Here is a 17,849-nt window from a genome sequence, read left to right on the forward strand (position 1 = left end):
ATTGAAATATTATTTAGGGTACCTATTAAAGAACTTTCATCGTTAAAATACTATAAATAATTAATAATATATACTAATTAATTATTATGAAATTGTACACCAGAGTTGGACGAGACTATTTTCAAGCTACTTTAAGATCTTAAAATAAACCTATCTTTAAAAACTACCGTTTGTATGTTCAAAGTTTAACATAAATGTTTTTATAGATAAATACCCCACGTTTGTACCTCGGAAAAAATTAAGATTAAAATCACAGACCATAGCCAGTTAAAATTCCAAAACCAGAAATCATTAAACAACGTTAAAGTATAATCAATAAATTTTTATCCACTATACATAACAATTAAATAAATATATATATTAAAAAACCCCATATCCGTAAACAAACAAAATACATTATAACAATACAATTAAACTATCTACTTGTATTCTTCTTTAAAATCGACTTAAGATTATTTCTTAGAACAAACAAACTCGTTAGTTTCAATTTTCGACATGAGTTAGTCAAATGTTAGCCACATAGGTATACTGATTAATAATGACTAGATGATAATATTATGTAAGTCATAATAATAAATAGACCGTAATTACACCGCAGAGGCTAAAGAGTGAAAAGAGCTTTCGCTCTCTACAATTTTAATGGCCATATATATATTATATATATATAATAACAAGATCTGAGTTTTATTTGGAGTTTCATAAATTATACACAAGAGTTTGAATCGGAATGTGTATTTTCGAGTTTTCAACCATTTTTAATAGGTACACATATCCAGTATCTATGTATAAATATAAAAATTGTTATTCTTCTCTTCAATAAATACATATCACAAGGGTAGTAAACACATCTATTATATATTTGTTAATGTATATACTAATAAGGCTGGGGTTCTCCAAGGTGTCTCTTCTTAAAATCTATAATGTCTACACTTCTGGCATAACTATACTTAGAATAACACTCTCCTACATTAGTTGATGACACAGCATGATTTAAAATCATTTCAACTAAACTTCTAATTATTATATATTACCTCAAATTATTACATTTAAATAAAATTAAGTCATACAATGAAAATCAAAATAAATGAAGAAAAATTCATCGAGGTAAATGTTACCCTAAAAATAAATATGTTCTCCACTTATTAAACTATGATTCCCATTACAATACTCTTGTAAAATACCTAGAATAAAGATTAACCTGTTTAAACCAAACCATGTAAAAATGTAAGCAACTATTTAACTCTCATCTTCATTCATTTTGCCTTATTTTAAAATCAAACATTACAAGTCTCAAAAATAAAACACTTATTTAATGTAATTATTATCTAACTATTATGGTAATGTGATTCATATAGGTCCCTGCCAAAGCCAAACCACAAACATCTGTCACATACAAGCCTTTCAATCCATTACCTTAAGGCTTATAACAAATGACATGTGGTACATGACAAGCACTGGCCTCCTGTACAGTCACAGCAATTTAAAATAACAAACAGTCGATTAACTTTCAAAAAAGCACTAAAGAAAAATTCCAGTTAAAGTTATCAAATATATTATTATAATATTTATATTTAATAAATATAATTTAGAGGAGATTAAACTTTCCCCTACAACTTGTACTCGTATACGACCTTGATGTACAAATAATATATATCAGTAAAGTATGCATATTTTATTTATACACATAATCGTATTCAAAACTCAAGTTTCAGTTATCGTTTTTTTTTTTATTGAAAATAAAAGATCATTGAAATTAATAAAAATCTTTAGGATCAAATCATAATATTCATTCATACCTACTCCTGGAGTAGGTACGTACAAAACCCACGAGGTATGCAAAGTTATTACATTTATTTATTGCGCATAGATAATATACAAGTACATAATAAGTACATATTAAAAAAAGAACGTATCATCGCTGTAGTATTATCGTCGCAAGGCTGTGATCAATCGATTGACGGCTACATAATATATTATGTGGGTCACGTCTCACGTAATTTTATATTATAAAGCCGATAACTGTACATCCCGTTGCACCTAAACACATAATACATATAATGCCACTGTATAGTTTCGGGACTACGTACTACTTAGACAAGCTATGTCTTAATGGCTAAATATCGCGTTATATATATATATATATATATATAAGACTGATAACGTAGGCATGTGCATATGATTACAACAAAGAAAATTCCAATAATACAACACAATAATAATTGAATAACATACTATTATACAATATATAATATGCAATAACTAATTATTTAGTAAAAATAATTTTAAACGAAATGTAAAAAACTAAAATGTTATTATGAAGATCCATTCGACTAAAGAACGATCTCGAAAATTCTAAAATTATGTGTTAATGTGTGAACCAACTGTAATGACAATTGGAATGTAACTGTAGGTTTACAAAATGACTATAAATTATAAGGCAGTGATAGTACAAATGCGTATAGAGTTTTTAGGTCCTAAATAAATCTAAAATTAAAAAGTTAATAATAAAACATGAATTATTTACATTGGTAGAATACGAACATTTCATCAAAATGGAAAGATATTTACATATATCTTAATACTTATAATAGATAAGACTCTATCGATTATTAATACATTCTTTAATACAATTATACAATTAGTATACAATACTATTGTACTAGAGCTAGAGTACTAACCTATATCTACTATTATAATAGGTTAGGGATTATAGTTTGAATTGCAAAATAATTTAAGACCCATAAGCTGTTATTAGTTGTTGAAAATATGTGTATATTTATTTAGTGACAAAATCCAAAGCAAATACAGTCACATAGATAAATTTGTTTAAGTTTTGAAAATGTAATATAGATTTTTATTTTTCATTTAAATTAGATGTGCTATTTGCATTTAAAGAATAAAAAAATGTTTTAAATAACACTTATTTCGAGTAGCCAAGACATAATTTCTAACCAGGAACAAGATACTTTTCAGTGTGATGTTGAAAATATTAATATTTTATCTGGCATAAAGTTGGTACAGATCATAAACAAATCATCTAACTAAACTATATATTTATATTTTATAGGTATAGTTATAGGAACATAATAATAAGCTGTATAAATATATGAAATAAAACTTATCTGTGTATAATTTTTTTCAGATTTATTATAACTTTCTCAATAAACAAAACCTTAAGTGAAAGCCAAGATAATTATTACTTATTTGTATATATTATTCACGGTATGCGCAATAAAACAATGTATATTTATTATAGAATACGTGCAAAAACTTTATTAATGATGTGCTCTATGTATTACGCAATAATTATTTGTATTACACGTACAATTTATTGGTATGTACAGAATAATGACAATACATGAACCAAATATATAATAAAGTAATAAGCCAAAAATAAGAGTTAAGTAATAAATTGAAAATTACTTACATAATCATAATACACAACTAAAAACAAACTAAATATAAAACAAGCTAAATAGAAAACTAAAACAATAAACATCGCACAATTCGATAAGTAATCACTAATCAACATTTTAAAGATTCAAGACTTGATAAAAATATTGATAATAAATTGTACTATGGGAGGTTGTATAGTATGTTAAATAATCTCCCAGACATTGTAGAAAAAGTCACAGGTGCACATCAAAATGAGCAACAAATGGCCATAGTCCGCTTTATCAATAAAATATTGAACACATGCTTTTACAATGCAGTATTGCTTGATTAACTACAACTTAATTAATTAATCATAACTCATTATTTATTACCCAAATCGAAGCAACGTAAAATAATGTATAGTATTCTTATTACTTATGATCAGTAATTATTAAGAAAGTTTAATAGATGTTTCTAAAATATTATTAACTTCGGTAGATACTAATAATAATTATAGTAATTCCAATTTAAAGGTAGAGTAAGAATATTTTTAATAGTCACGTTAAAAACATAAACAATATATACCTAGGTACTTAGTACTTACTTTAATTTTAATATAATACAATGTAACCATGTAGATAGGTAATATGTTTTTGCTCGAAATTATTTCACTTTCTACTGCCATATCAATATATGTAGGAGGAATACGCGAATTCCGGGCATCAGGCGAATGTACAAAATATGAATATTATGCAACAATAAATAAGATGACGATGATAATGATCGTCATATAATAGTATATATATATATACCTGTAATGTAGCATGCTTAAATTTTCAAAAATAAAATCTCAATCAGTAATTAGGAAAAAAATGAAAGTCCGAGTTTGCAAAGTCACTGTTTAGAGTGTTAAAACCGTCTACGATAATAACTATACATGGCGATGATAGTTTGGTACGTATAGATATATTATAATATTAAAGGTACCAACAAACAATTTATATATACTAGTGCTTAATTATCAATGCTTTGATAGGTATGTTAAATTATATGACATAAATCTTTATTTACTTTACATATTTAATAAAAAGATATACCTAATATGTATAATGTATATACACTATTACAATATAGGTATTAGGTATACACAATATATTAACATTCTCAATATTTTTATTATACATTTATAATAGTATAAACACATAAGTGATAATTCTAAAATAGTTATCATATACATATTCAGGGGTGTCATTTGGGGGGATCAGGGTGTGTGGTTTCACCCCTTACTTTTAAAATAGTTCCAATTGGCCGATCAGGGTCAATCAAATGATTATTAATATGATTTAAATTAAAGTGTATTTTAAATATTTTGATTTTTGTATCGACATTTATCAATATTGATAAATTGTCAACCATGATTACAACTTTAAATTACATTGGTCTTTTAGTTATTTAAATTCCACCATTGATTATAAATTATTATTTTATTTATGATCATCAATGGTTTTACATACGTTTGGTATTCGCTAAACAATATACGCAGAACATTTACAAAAGCCCGGAAGAGTTATCCTATATCGGTACACCTCTATTATTTATATTGTATTATTTGTTTTTTCTTGTCTATATAATTTTAAAGAAATATAGAATACCAACTTATTACAGTGAATGTCGGGGCTTCAACATTTTTTTTTTTTTAATATAAATACTGAAAATGTATAGTCAATAAACTATATTCACCACTAAAATGTTTCTACTTTTAAAAATTGGGGGGAGAGTCCGGACCCTGGACTCCCCCCTCCCACAGTTACAGCTTTGCGCCACAGTTATAAGTTGTCTAATTTGACACAGCATTTCATCATACGTATAAAATATAAATTAGAACTAGAACTTGATATTGTATTATTACTTAGCATTACCAAAATACTATATTATTGTAAATCTTAATAACTGTATTTAAAAACTATATTTGAACCACTTAAAGGCACCAAAATATCTATATCAACTACATCTATGTGGTCATAATAGACTGGTATGGTAAACTCAATAATCAAAATAATTTCAAATATTAATTATCTAAATTTAAAATGTATTAAAACTATTATTAAAATTATACATAATAGTTAGTAGCAAGTATATGTTCTGTGTACACATGTCATATAGTATACACATGTCATATAGTATACATTAAAATGAAAAAATTATTCAAGTTTATTTGATTTTATAATAACAATATACATAGGTATCCACTATCCACAATTTATGCTGAGTAGTGAGTTCTGAGTATTGATGGGCACCTTCCCAAAAAAATATAGATGCGCTACTGTGGCACATATTATAATAAATACAAGCTATAACCGTTAACCACAAAATACGATAACAACAAGTTTTGTTAACTTCAATTGTTAACAACATCGCGCCTCGATTTATAAAGATTCTTCACTGTTAATGGTCGTCAATACATTATTACAAAAATGTTATTAAAATATAAATAATATATAACCAGCTATCATCGAAGCTATAATTCATAGACCTATAAAGATTTTATAGGTCTATGGGACTATTTCGAATAATTCAGCGGTGAATGGTAACCGGCCTTCGTTCTTTGGTTATTCCATGAGATTATTGTCTAGTGTGCGTCACACTTTGTTCTGTGGTCACACCTGCAGCAGGTGGATTTGTTGTGATCTCCAGCAGTGTTTACATTCTTCCGGAACCGTAACCGGATCGCCATCGCGGCCACCTCGCCGCCAACAACCTGCTATCAAGCTTGTATACCCATTACCCGAGCCCGACTTGAAGTCGTGTCCCAACTCCTGAACAGATACGCAGTAAGTCGATGTTCGAGTTCTCAGTTTTTAGTTAATAGTTGTTGTCGTCATACCGTTAGCGACTCGTCCACCGTCGCTCAACCCGTATAGAATCTGTGTAAGAGAGGTGGTAACGTTTTAATTTTTTTTTATTATTATTCCTCCCATCAATCGTCGAAAACACGGTAAAATCTTATGTCGTGTCTAGTACACTATTCGGATAATCGTCGCGATCAAAACGAACAGTAAATAAACAAACAACTCATGGTTGTCGTATTTATATGTAAGTACGTCTTGTATAATTTCAATCGAATGCAAGTGAAAGATTTTTAGATATTCGTCGGATTATTACAATAATATTATGCTGAATTTCGTCCCGTCCGAAAGGCGCAACAGGTGAGAATAACGTTAATAACAATATTACTACAATTTAGTGGCGCATAAATACTTGGTAGGGTATACCTTAACCCTAGACACAAAATCTACCCCATATTGCGAATAACTTACGTCGATAATAATATATTATGTCATATTGCCAGAAAAGAAGGTACCTACCTAATCTTGTCTTTTGTAATCAATGAAAAAGGATTTTAAAGGGATTTTGGAATTCATCTCACTGAATTTACACCCATCCACTTGACGAATACAATAATATAATAATTAATAAGTATACAAATACATAATATATTATATAAATAATATATCGACGTTTTACACGCAAATTTCTATGTTTATATTATATTTTAATGTGAATATTATACTTATTACGAAGTTACAATGAACTACGCTCGTATTGTCTTTTTAGGTAGTAGCATAATCAATGTCAAATGGTGTATACAAACGATATAGGAACCCATCACGAGTTATTGTTACTGACTTTTCAAGTGACAACGAAAATCTCTTTATTAAACTAATGCCTTTTTTTAAAACGAATTCTTTGACACAGGTTTAACGTGTAATAAAAATCTGTTGCTGCGAGTTGATATGATGGATGATGTATTCGTTTATTTTTGTGCCTACATATTATGTAATTATATATAGAATAAACAAAAATCTATAATAATAACAGTAAAAGAATAAAATAATTTAAGTTTAATATATTGGAATATTAGATGCATTTTTTCTAAAATGCATAAAATGTTACGTAATAATGTGACATTTACCGACAAATATTAAGAAATATAAAACTACTAAAATTATATCTTTTACTTAATAATTATGTATATTTTATTTGTGTATACATTGCTCGAACAACCAAATGTACACCAAATTATGAACAAGAAAATCATGAAGGGTTTCGAGATCTCTGTTTATCCATACTCGCCACTCGGTAAAAAATCTAAAATATACAACAAATACCTTATTTATGTTTTATTGTTGGCCATTATCAACTCTTGACACAATATGTCTATACTGTTATAAATAAATCATTTCCAAAGCGACAAGTATTGTTTTCGTCAACACGTTTAAGTCTATAGTCTATATGAAAATCTTATTTTCGTTAGCACTGTTATTGTAGATACCTATTATACGCGATACTGTTAGTTCATATTTGCATAAATAATATATTTTAATGAGTGTTAAATTCATAAATTTTAATTAAGGAGATAAAACGAATCTATATATATATAAAGGAGGTAAAGGAATTTTCGCTTATTCTATAAATTTAATTTTTAGTGACTCGTTGCATAGTTTAATGTTAAACATTTATATATATACCATACATTTCAGATTTTAGAATAATCTAAAATCTGTATCAATATTTTTACTTCTCCCTGCACGACTGGAACGGAGAGTTTATTAGGTCATTACCACCATTATAATAGATTTATTATTTATACACTTTAAATTGGCACCCGGACATAAGTAGAAATTATATGTTTAGTTATCGTTTTAACTAAATAAAAACTCGTTCAAACCAGTTATCTAGGTAGATACTCAGAAATTAAGTTATGCACCTGTGATAATATATATTTGTATTTATTTATATTTATTAATTTATTATATCTTATTTTAGAAAAATATGTAAGTAGTACTAATATACATTTGATCACAGTATAAAACATTATAACCTATCATTTTAACCTATTTAAACCTTATATTCCATGTGTTAAATTTATACAAAGGAATTATGAAAATCTATATGGTGTATTTATAAAAATACTTATGTAATATGAATTCATAGTAATATTTATAAACTATCCAAATTTGAGTGAGTCCATTTGGCATGTATATAGATGATCTGACATTTCACTGAAGTTTTTATAGCAGATATACTACCTGCAATTTATTCTTCCGAGCGAGAGCCCTTAACCTATTATTATTTATTTCCATTATCCTATTATGTTGTATAACGTCAAAATAAAAATGTGCACATATTCGCATTTGTTATAATATTAGGTAGGTGTCTTAACTGACGTACAACTATGTGCGGGGTCCCGAGTGTATATTATGTATATATAGGTGGTATGTACTATGTACTGAACTCGGATTCAAACCGAAACAATAAGCCGAATAACACATGTATTTCACGAGTGAAATAATTATATACATACCTACTAGATAATATATATATTATACAGCAATGATTTTTTTTTTCATAAATCGTTGTTTCCTCCGTCGTATATACATAAACACTCGCTTAGATATATCATAATATTATTACATTTGTGTACGCATAATACATGAGGCATGAGAAAATCGGGGGTCAACGACTTGCGGTTTAGCGTCGATGATGAAGAAGAGCAGTGTTGGAATGGGGCTTTTCATTATTATCATCATCATCATCGCCGTTGTTATAACTTATAATATTATGCACAACGGTGGATTTTTTGTACTTCCTACCATTATAATTCATAGTTTTATTATCTTATTAGTAAGTATAATAATGGTCTGTGGGCGATGGGTACAATGTGTATGTGAAGATGATTGTTAATTTTGTACTTTAGTCAATTTATTTTCCAAATTTTGAAATACTCAAGGAAATATTATTAAAATACATTTCTAATTATTTGAAAAATAATGACATTTTATTCATTTTAAGTATATACTAAATTACACGAAAACGTTTGCTAAAAAGTAGTAGAACGCCACCTTTTGTATCAACGAATTGTGTTTACCTCTGTAATCTATAAACATACCTATTTTTTTATATTACATAATAACTTAGTACCCATATTTGTAGATACCTATAATATAATAGTATTATACATGTATTAAATACAAAATTAAAATACATTATTGTGATTATTCGAACTTCGACAGTTTAATATACTGTTAAGTCATATTATAGTATGTAATCAGTAAAAAACATGTTCATTTGAAAAATTCGAGGAAAAATTGAATTATTCATTACTTAGTATAATATATACACTGTAAATGTATGTAAATACATTTGAAACTTGGATTTCCTACTCGTTATTTTATTCGATACAGCGTTGTGTCGGAATTTGCGTATTTAATTAATTCTAGAAAAAAATAACGTGGTTAAAATCGAATTACCTATACAATTTGCATGTTTACCAAAATGTACGAAATTTCGAATATATTTTACAATATTGTTATTTAAATATAATTTTTATTTATGCATTATTCTTGTCTTCAATTACTTAAATATTACTTTTAGTTTGAAAAATAATTGATAAAATAAAATAAGTTACACTGTAATTTTTACAGTACTATGTACTATGTCATTTTATGTTTCTATGTAGTATACATAATAACATAATTTTAAGTCCCTATATATTTATTAAATATCAGTACCTATATAATAATAATACAGACTACAAGATGCATCATACATTTGGTAGTAGGAAAAAAAGCCGCCCCGTATATACATTTTTTTTTAACATATTATCTATAACCATAAAATGATATAATATTATATTATTTAATATAGTATCTAGTATAATAAATTAAATGCATAATAATGTAATGTAATAAAATAAATTTAAAAACAATATTAGGTGTATTATTTTATTAAATATTATTATAATATAAAATTATATGTAATTGTAAATGTATACTACAAGTCTTTAATAAAAAGTATTATGTATTCAGTTAATATGGGCTTTATTTTTATTAAATTTTATGCATTTATACATTAATGCAGTGTTTCTAACTGGTGTTCCGCGGAACCTAAGGGTTCCGTGAAAAATTTGGGAAAATATAAATAAATTAATAATATTTTTGATTTGAATTATGATTCTATCATACACTAGCTCCAATAATTATATGGAGGTTCCACAAAACGTTCAAGCTCCTGCAAAGGTTCTGCGAGTAAAAGAAATTAAGAAACACTGCATTAATGCATGTAAAAAACAATTTCCAAACACCAAAACAAAAAATTGATTTAGATAATTAGTACTAAATCAATGAATATATTATTACTTATATAATTAGGTATAATAATTTTAAAAAAAAACTTCATTTATAGGTACCCTGAAAAAAAACACTTGTAAGAAAAATTTGTTATTCAATTATTTCATAATATTTTTAATTAATTGTAAGACATAAATACCTAATTGTTTGAATTGGTTTTGGTTTCAGAAAATTAATCAGTGGACGAAAACAACTATGAGTGATGAGGGAAGAAGATTTAGAAATAGCGTTAAAGGTAGGTATTATTTTGCCATTAGGTATATGCTATTATATCTTATGTTGTAACTGTTAATATCTGAGATAACCAATGTGATGTTTTTATTTTTAAGGTGGTGATAGTGGGAAATGGCGCAGTCGGAAAATCAAGTATGATTCAGCGTTACTGCAGAGGAACATTTACCCGAGACTATAAAAAAACAATTGGAGTAGACTTTTTGGAAAGACAAATAGAGTATGTTACTTTTATATAAACTTAATTATGCTTCAGAATTTTAGTGCCGTAGAAACCTAGGTGCGGGCGGTTCATTGCACCGAGGCCCCACGTTTCAATTTCAAATATGGTGCCCACACTTAAATAAAATAATATAAGAATTAAGAACCTATACTAATAACAATTTTTTTTTATAAAATCATAATATTATATGTATTAGTATTACTGTATTAGTAATAACATTGATTTTAAATAGTATTTATAATTAATGGTAATAATATAATGATAATTCCGTTAGTACTTTGTTATTATTGTCGGTTAATAGTATAGATGATGTGTTACTGTGTTTCAATTTGATAAATAATGTCAATACACGATTTCTTAACCCATCAAAATTAAAAATTTCCGAGGAATCAAGCATAATCAAGTCTTCATATGATTTTGTATTAAAATACAAATGTGACATCAATTCAGTATTTTCCAGACAAGTTTTATCAATCACGAAACTAATTGGTCCAGAACAATCTGATATCAGAGACTTAATAAACTTCATTATTCAAAATGACATGGCTTATGGTTTTCCAGATGTTTTAACTGCACGTTTAATATTTCTTATAATCCCAGTAACTGTGGCCTTGACTGAGAGATCATTTTCAAAATTGAAACTCATTAAAAACTATTTGAGAAACTCAATGTCTCAAAATAGACTTAGTAATATTGCTATTCTAAATATAAAAAAAGTAGAACTAATGAACTAGATATAGAGAAAATAATTGACAATTTCGCTAATGCTAATGCAAGAAAAAAAAATTTTTTGTGTTAAAGTCAATAATAAAGATAACATACTGTTGACTGTATGTATTGTTTTTTTATAATTGTTTAAATTAAATATTAATGGAAAATAATGGGCCATAAGCACACATAGGGGGTGCTTAGCACAAAAGCGCCCTGCCACCCTCAGGCTTCAAATTAGTACTCCCAGTTCCCATATAATAATAAAATAATTATTTTTAAATATTTTGAATACATAATACATTATATACAGTATAGTTGCTTAATAATTTAAATAAATAAAGAGTAGCAACTATATTAAAATTTATACAATTTCAACTTTATTATTAGTTATTAATTTGTCTATACAAGTATGTAAGTATAATTAATTAAAGTTTTAATTTATTATATTTGTATATTGTATTATAATTAATAAGTAAAAATTTAAAATTATTGCATGCAGTTTATTATATTATTAAGGGGGTATGGACTGTGGGGGGCTAAGCTCCTCACAGATCTGTATACCATCAATTATTCCAGCACCCCCTAAATTCATACCCAATATGCACTTATATAAAGGCCTATCTAGTTCTAGCTACAGCACTGCAGAATTTACTACTGACTTAAACTACTTAATTTACTACTGAACCTAAGTTACTACTATTAAATGATGAATGGTAATATATTGTAATTTAAAGAATAAATATAATTAAATACATTGCTAAAATTCAGCAAAACATACGTATAAAACTACCTAAAGCATTATTTAATCTCTTTATCTAACTCATATTAAATTTAATGAGTTAAAAAGTGAAATTTTGAAGTTGTCAATAATTTGGAATTTTTATAATAATTATTTATACAAAACTATCTTATAAATTGTAAGTCTGTTAGTTCATAGTTTATTGTAAACACTACATTACTTAAATAAAAAAAATAATAATAAAATACTTAACATTTTATGTGAACCTTCATAACTTCATTAGGTCAATACTTTTTCTTAGGTCGACCAGAAACTGATGATCTGTTTTAACGTTAATTTAAGTAGATAACTGTTAAACCTAAGAATTACATTTGTAATTATATGTATTCATTGTAATATTATAGTATATACTAATGTTATGCTAAATATCTTGATATCTAGTTACATTTTATTGTATTGTAGAATATATGAATATGAATCATTATTTAATAAGGTTTTACTAAATAAATAATCAAATATTTTTAATTATGTTAAACTATAACTATATATTTTATACTTTAGATGCAATGGGGAAGATGTGAGGTTAATGTTATGGGACACAGCAGGTCAAGAAGAATTTGATGCCATTACCAAAGCATATTACAGAGGAGCCCAAGCTTGTGTGTTGGCATTTTCCACTACAGACAGAGATTCGTTTGAAGCAATTCACTCATGGAAAATCAAGGTTTCATAATATTAAAATATTTTATCGGTGGTTAGCTTAGTATTTATAATAGCTATTAACTTTCAAATATTAACCATAAATAAAAATGGGATAAGGCTAGCTACTTGTCCCCCATGAATTCACATTAAACCTCCGATTCAAATCTCTCCAATTTTATTTTTAAAATGGCAATCTGTTTTTTATGAAAATAAACCTTCTTGAACTGTGCTTTAATATTATGAAACAAATGTTATAAATATAAATCTTAAGTATTATTTTTCTTTAGACAACATTGTTCATTAGATAATTAATTTGAAATATTCGGTATAGTTTTTTATTGTTTGTATTTTAATAATATTTGTACATTTATTCAAGTTTTTAAAAATATAATTTTACTAAATTTATGATTTATCATAAAGCTAATCTACTTATTATAGAATTTTAGTTATGAAATAAATAAAAATATTTTCTTCTTTAGTCTTTACTAGCTCAGTGGTCCATTTAGGACCAGCTTACCACTAGTAAGCTTCTCCATTTTTCTCCGTCCAGCCCAGTCTAATGTTCCACTCTCAAATCCTTTTCTACTGTGTCTTTCCATCTTGTTCTTGGTCTTCCAAGTAGATGTTTTTTATTTACTTTTTCTGTTAAGACATTTCCTTAATACATCTCCATTATTCTCCATACACCATATCCTAGCCAATTTAAATGTTTTAATCGTATACGCTAAATAATAAAATAAATAATAAAAATACAAATATTTTAATCATATTAACTCAAATATCTTTAATGTCAGTTAATGACTGTGTATTATATAATGTATAATATAGTTAATGCCAATTATAAATTGTAATTAATTTAATTGTAAAAATGTAATAAATAATCATAAAATAAAAGATACCTGATAAAATATTAATATAATACTATAGGAGTATTGTTATGCATGTTTTAATTCATAATTTACTAATTTTTTGTCATTTTTAAAGGGTGTTGGTCTTGGTAGTAATTATTTATTTTGATTCTTCTCTTCAATAAACTCAATTAAGAATACTACACCAATTACGTAAGTTACACAGCTTTAACATATTGCAAAATTATTATTAATTAATTTATGAACAAAACTTGAGGTCTATAAAGATAATAGACTATAAATTCACTAAAACTTTTAAATAAAATGTATCAATTAAATTTACTATAGGTGGAAGATGAATGTGGAAAGATACCAACAGTTATTGTGCAAAATAAGGTTGATTTGATAGAACGCAGCCAAGTTGATCCGTTAGTAATATTATTTATTTAGATTTTAATTACTTAACAAAAATCGATAAGGAATTAAAATGCTTTACTTTGTAAAATAATTTTAATATTAAATTTATTGTATCAGTATTATTATTGGTATAATTTCCAGTGCACAATGTATACTTAAAACATGTTACCTAAGCAACCTAACCTTAAATAAGAAGTAAATCAAAAAATTTACACATTGTAATTTTAATTTATGAAAGTGTTTCAGGTTCTTAATCATTTATTGTATTTAGTTAAAATTAATACATTATAGACTGCATTATACTATTTGTAACATTGAATTAGCATTAGAATTTAAATATTTTACAGACAAGAAGTTGACATTCTTGCTCGGTCGTTAGGTTGCAAGCTAATATGCACATCAGTAAAAGACGACGTCAATGTCAACAATGTATTTAGGTATTTGGCTACACGATGTTTGATGGAAATACAGAAAGAAGAACAAGAATATATGTCAGGAAATGGATTACATCAAACATACACAATAGGTAAATTATCTGTTTTTACCTTTTCAAACAACAACAAATTTAACATGTACTGTTACTGAAATAAATAGATAATTTTCCTCGTGTTTTGTTAATATATTTTCATATTTGAAAAAAAAAGTTATTAATTTTATAACTATCATTACATTAAACAACAGTATTCACTTACATTTAAGTAATTAGTACACATTTATAAATATTTTTTTTTTTTACTTGGATGATAAGTATATGTTATTACAATAGAGCGTCAATTATCCACATTAATTGGGACCGAGGATGGTGCGGATAAAACAATAAACATTTAAAATTAAGTTAAATACTAATTTACTGGATATATAATATACCTATAATATGATACATTAGTAAGCCGTAGTAGATAATAAAATAATCTCACATATTTTCATAATATATAAAAGATAAATCAGACATAACAAATGATAGAACTAAATTAAATTAACTAAAAATGAATTTGTACAAAAAATTTGTGATGCGTATAATCGACACTCTACTGTATGTGAAAGATACTTTAAATTAATTTTAATTATTAAACATAAACTGCATAATTTTTATATATATTCAAAATGCTACACCAACATGTGTTGTCTCCGTTTACAAAATATATTAAACATAGTAAAAACTGTTTTGTGCTGTAAAGAACCAAGAAAGCTACAGTTATAATTAAGAAACAACATTATCACTACATAAAAAGGAGAACTTTGACTGTGAAATATCATTTTTATTTTTTTAATATTGGAACTACGAAAAAAGTTATTCAAGTTTGTAGAACCTGAAAAATAATGGATTTTGAAACAATAAAAACTTTTTTTGTAAAGTGAGATCAAAAAAATAAATCGTTATTTCACAGATAATATTCTCAGCTATATTGTATATCAATTTGGAGTCTGAACTATCATATGGGTATACTATCCCGTACAAAACAGTTTTTGTCATGTTTTACATTTCTAAGACTGTGGCAACACATGCAGGTTTAGTATCCTATTAATATTATTACAAATTAACAAATTTGAATTTATGATTTTTTTTTTATTTCAAGGTTCATTTGGTGCAGTTCCATACCACAATAGAAATTCTTCAACCACAATAAAATTGAGGTCTGGAAAAATAAGGCAAAAGAAAAAAAATATCTTTAAGAACTCTTGTGTCATACCATAATAGTTTAAACAATAACTTTTCCAATATAAAAATGTTTGATGTGTAATTAATAAAATATGAAACAAAATAACAATATTGAAAAACAATTTATATCACTATTTGTTTGTCAGGAATTCAATTAACATTAAGATTACATTAGCAATGAACGATTAATAATAGTTAAAACAAATGGAATTATTGTAGACGACAGACTTGTTAAATTATTTGCCTTTAGATTCTATAATGTAATTCAACAGCCCTTGTAATCGTTTAATAATACATTTCTGATCGTCGAGCGTACATCCTAAGACGGCTGTTTCAAATACCTTACAGCCAAGTTCATTTCCTGATGAACTACATGAAGCTATGTACGTCTGACACATGGATTTGGCATTATCAGGATCCTCCCTCAATGTATTCACTATTCTGTCAATCATTTTGTTGATTTCTTCCAAACAGTTTTGTTGGCTATCACTTCTGGTGGTGAGCACGCTGATGTTAACTGTTTCACATCTATCTATGATACGATTAGCAAATTGATAAATGTCTTCTTTGTCAACTGGAACCGTACATCAAATATAATGGTAAAATTGATTGCACTATGAACTTAAGAATCACATACTTACCGTCACTCAGGTCGTCCAGCAGTTTGGAATTCCTCACACACTCTACACTGTTATTAACGTTTTCGAGATCTTCGGCCATTTTCAATGCCTCTTTTCGTATGGTTTCGATGGTCATTTCAGCATTATCCAACATTTTTGTCAGATCACCTTTGGGGTTTAGTCGAAAACCAACATCGTCCATCACCAATTCTGTAACTGAGGAGTGAGAAAACTTAAGAACGTCTTACATAAAAATAATGCAAAACATGGTTTACTTTAGAGAATTTTCACAAACTCAAGTTTATAGTCCCACTATAACAAGCCACGTTGATGGGTTTATCACGGAAAAAACAAGACGATATCGAATTTGTCACTGAGAGTACCACCTACGTAACGACTTTCATCACGTTTCGCTATTTAGTAGTTATTCTTATTAATTTATAATAAATAACCACAGTATAGTGGTATTGTGACTTATGGACAATCGTCGGCAAAATAATAGTATATGAACCGTTTAAAATAAATATACTTTGCGAACTACATTACAAAATAGTAAATACAAATCGTCTTGTCCGCAGTACACCACAGAACAATCACACTTGATATCATTAATTCTTATCACTTATATCAAATTTTTTTTTGACAAAATTATATATTACCACATAGACGCTGTCTGATATTGCCCAAATCGGGTGTCTCTGACCTTGAACACGGTCTCCAGTGGGCGTAACATACATTATCACTTATAATAAATAATATCAATATAATCACAGAGAAATATATTTTGTTATAATTTTTATTTATTTATTTAACAATAAACCAGTGTCAAATAACAATATTTCAGTAGCACTTATTCATTTTAAGATTTATTAAAATACATAATAAATAATAGTATAATAATAATAAACATAATAAATAATTTGTTTCCGTTTTTATAATATCGTAACAACTAGGGAAACACATTACCAATTTCTAATCCGATTACGAATACAGTTTTAACTTTTAGAGACCAATACTTCATACCATAGGGATACAGTAAACCGATCAGCTGGTTGAGTGTCGCTTCTATGTTATTCTGTGCCACCACGCACTAAGTCTGTAATTAACCTTATAACCTTATAAGGTCTATGATT

General features: G+C 26.8%; 3 protein-coding genes across 8 annotated transcripts in view; 1 reads left to right on the top strand and 2 right to left on the bottom strand.

Moving 5' to 3' along the window:
• LOC113552822 (lysophosphatidylcholine acyltransferase) overlaps positions 1-3,511 on the bottom strand; it is a 28,366-nt gene extending 24,855 nt beyond the window's left edge. For both annotated transcript variants that reach the window (XM_026955768.1, XM_026955767.1), the window contains exon 1: positions 3,428-3,511. In XM_026955768.1, coding sequence (XP_026811569.1) covers positions 3,428-3,499 — 72 coding nt within the window. In that variant the 5' untranslated portion in view covers positions 3,500-3,511. The remainder of the gene's footprint in view (positions 1-3,427) is intronic.
• A 2,585-nt stretch (positions 3,512-6,096) lies between these two features.
• On the top strand, positions 6,097-16,222 carry LOC113551906 (ras-related protein Rab-23). 3 transcript variants are annotated; one of them, XM_026954478.1, is made up of 7 exons: positions 6,097-6,206; positions 10,734-10,800; positions 10,895-11,016; positions 13,031-13,193; positions 14,368-14,447; positions 14,784-14,962; positions 16,014-16,222. In XM_026954478.1, the coding sequence occupies exons 2-7, from the start codon at positions 10,768-10,770 to the stop codon at positions 16,130-16,132; spliced, it is 696 nt and encodes a 231-aa protein (XP_026810279.1). In that variant the 5' UTR covers positions 6,097-6,206; positions 10,734-10,767; the 3' UTR covers positions 16,133-16,222. The 3 variants fall into 3 exon arrangements, with proteins under 3 accessions (XP_026810279.1, XP_026810277.1, XP_026810278.1); XM_026954476.1 differs by lacking the exon at positions 6,097-6,206 and adding an exon at positions 6,213-6,581; XM_026954477.1 differs by lacking the exon at positions 6,097-6,206 and adding an exon at positions 6,213-6,468.
• LOC113551907 lies at positions 16,157-17,537 on the bottom strand. 3 transcript variants are annotated; one of them, XM_026954480.1, is made up of 3 exons: positions 17,376-17,537; positions 16,738-16,932; positions 16,157-16,670 (listed from the first exon to the last, which is right to left on the bottom strand). In XM_026954480.1, exons 2-3 carry the CDS (start codon positions 16,916-16,918, stop codon positions 16,333-16,335), a joined length of 519 nt encoding a protein of 172 aa, XP_026810281.1. In that variant the 5' UTR covers positions 16,919-16,932; positions 17,376-17,537; the 3' UTR covers positions 16,157-16,332. The 3 variants fall into 3 exon arrangements, with proteins under 3 accessions (XP_026810281.1, XP_026810282.1, XP_026810280.1); XM_026954481.1 differs by lacking the exon at positions 17,376-17,537 and adding an exon at positions 16,992-17,306 and having other exon boundaries at positions 16,738-16,926; XM_026954479.1 differs by lacking the exon at positions 17,376-17,537 and adding an exon at positions 16,992-17,303.
• Positions 17,538-17,849: the final 312 nt, after the last annotated feature.

Source organism: Rhopalosiphum maidis, chromosome 2 (assembly GCF_003676215.2).
Source record: "Rhopalosiphum maidis isolate BTI-1 chromosome 2, ASM367621v3, whole genome shotgun sequence".
NCBI classification, from domain to species: domain Eukaryota; kingdom Metazoa; phylum Arthropoda; class Insecta; order Hemiptera; family Aphididae; genus Rhopalosiphum; species Rhopalosiphum maidis.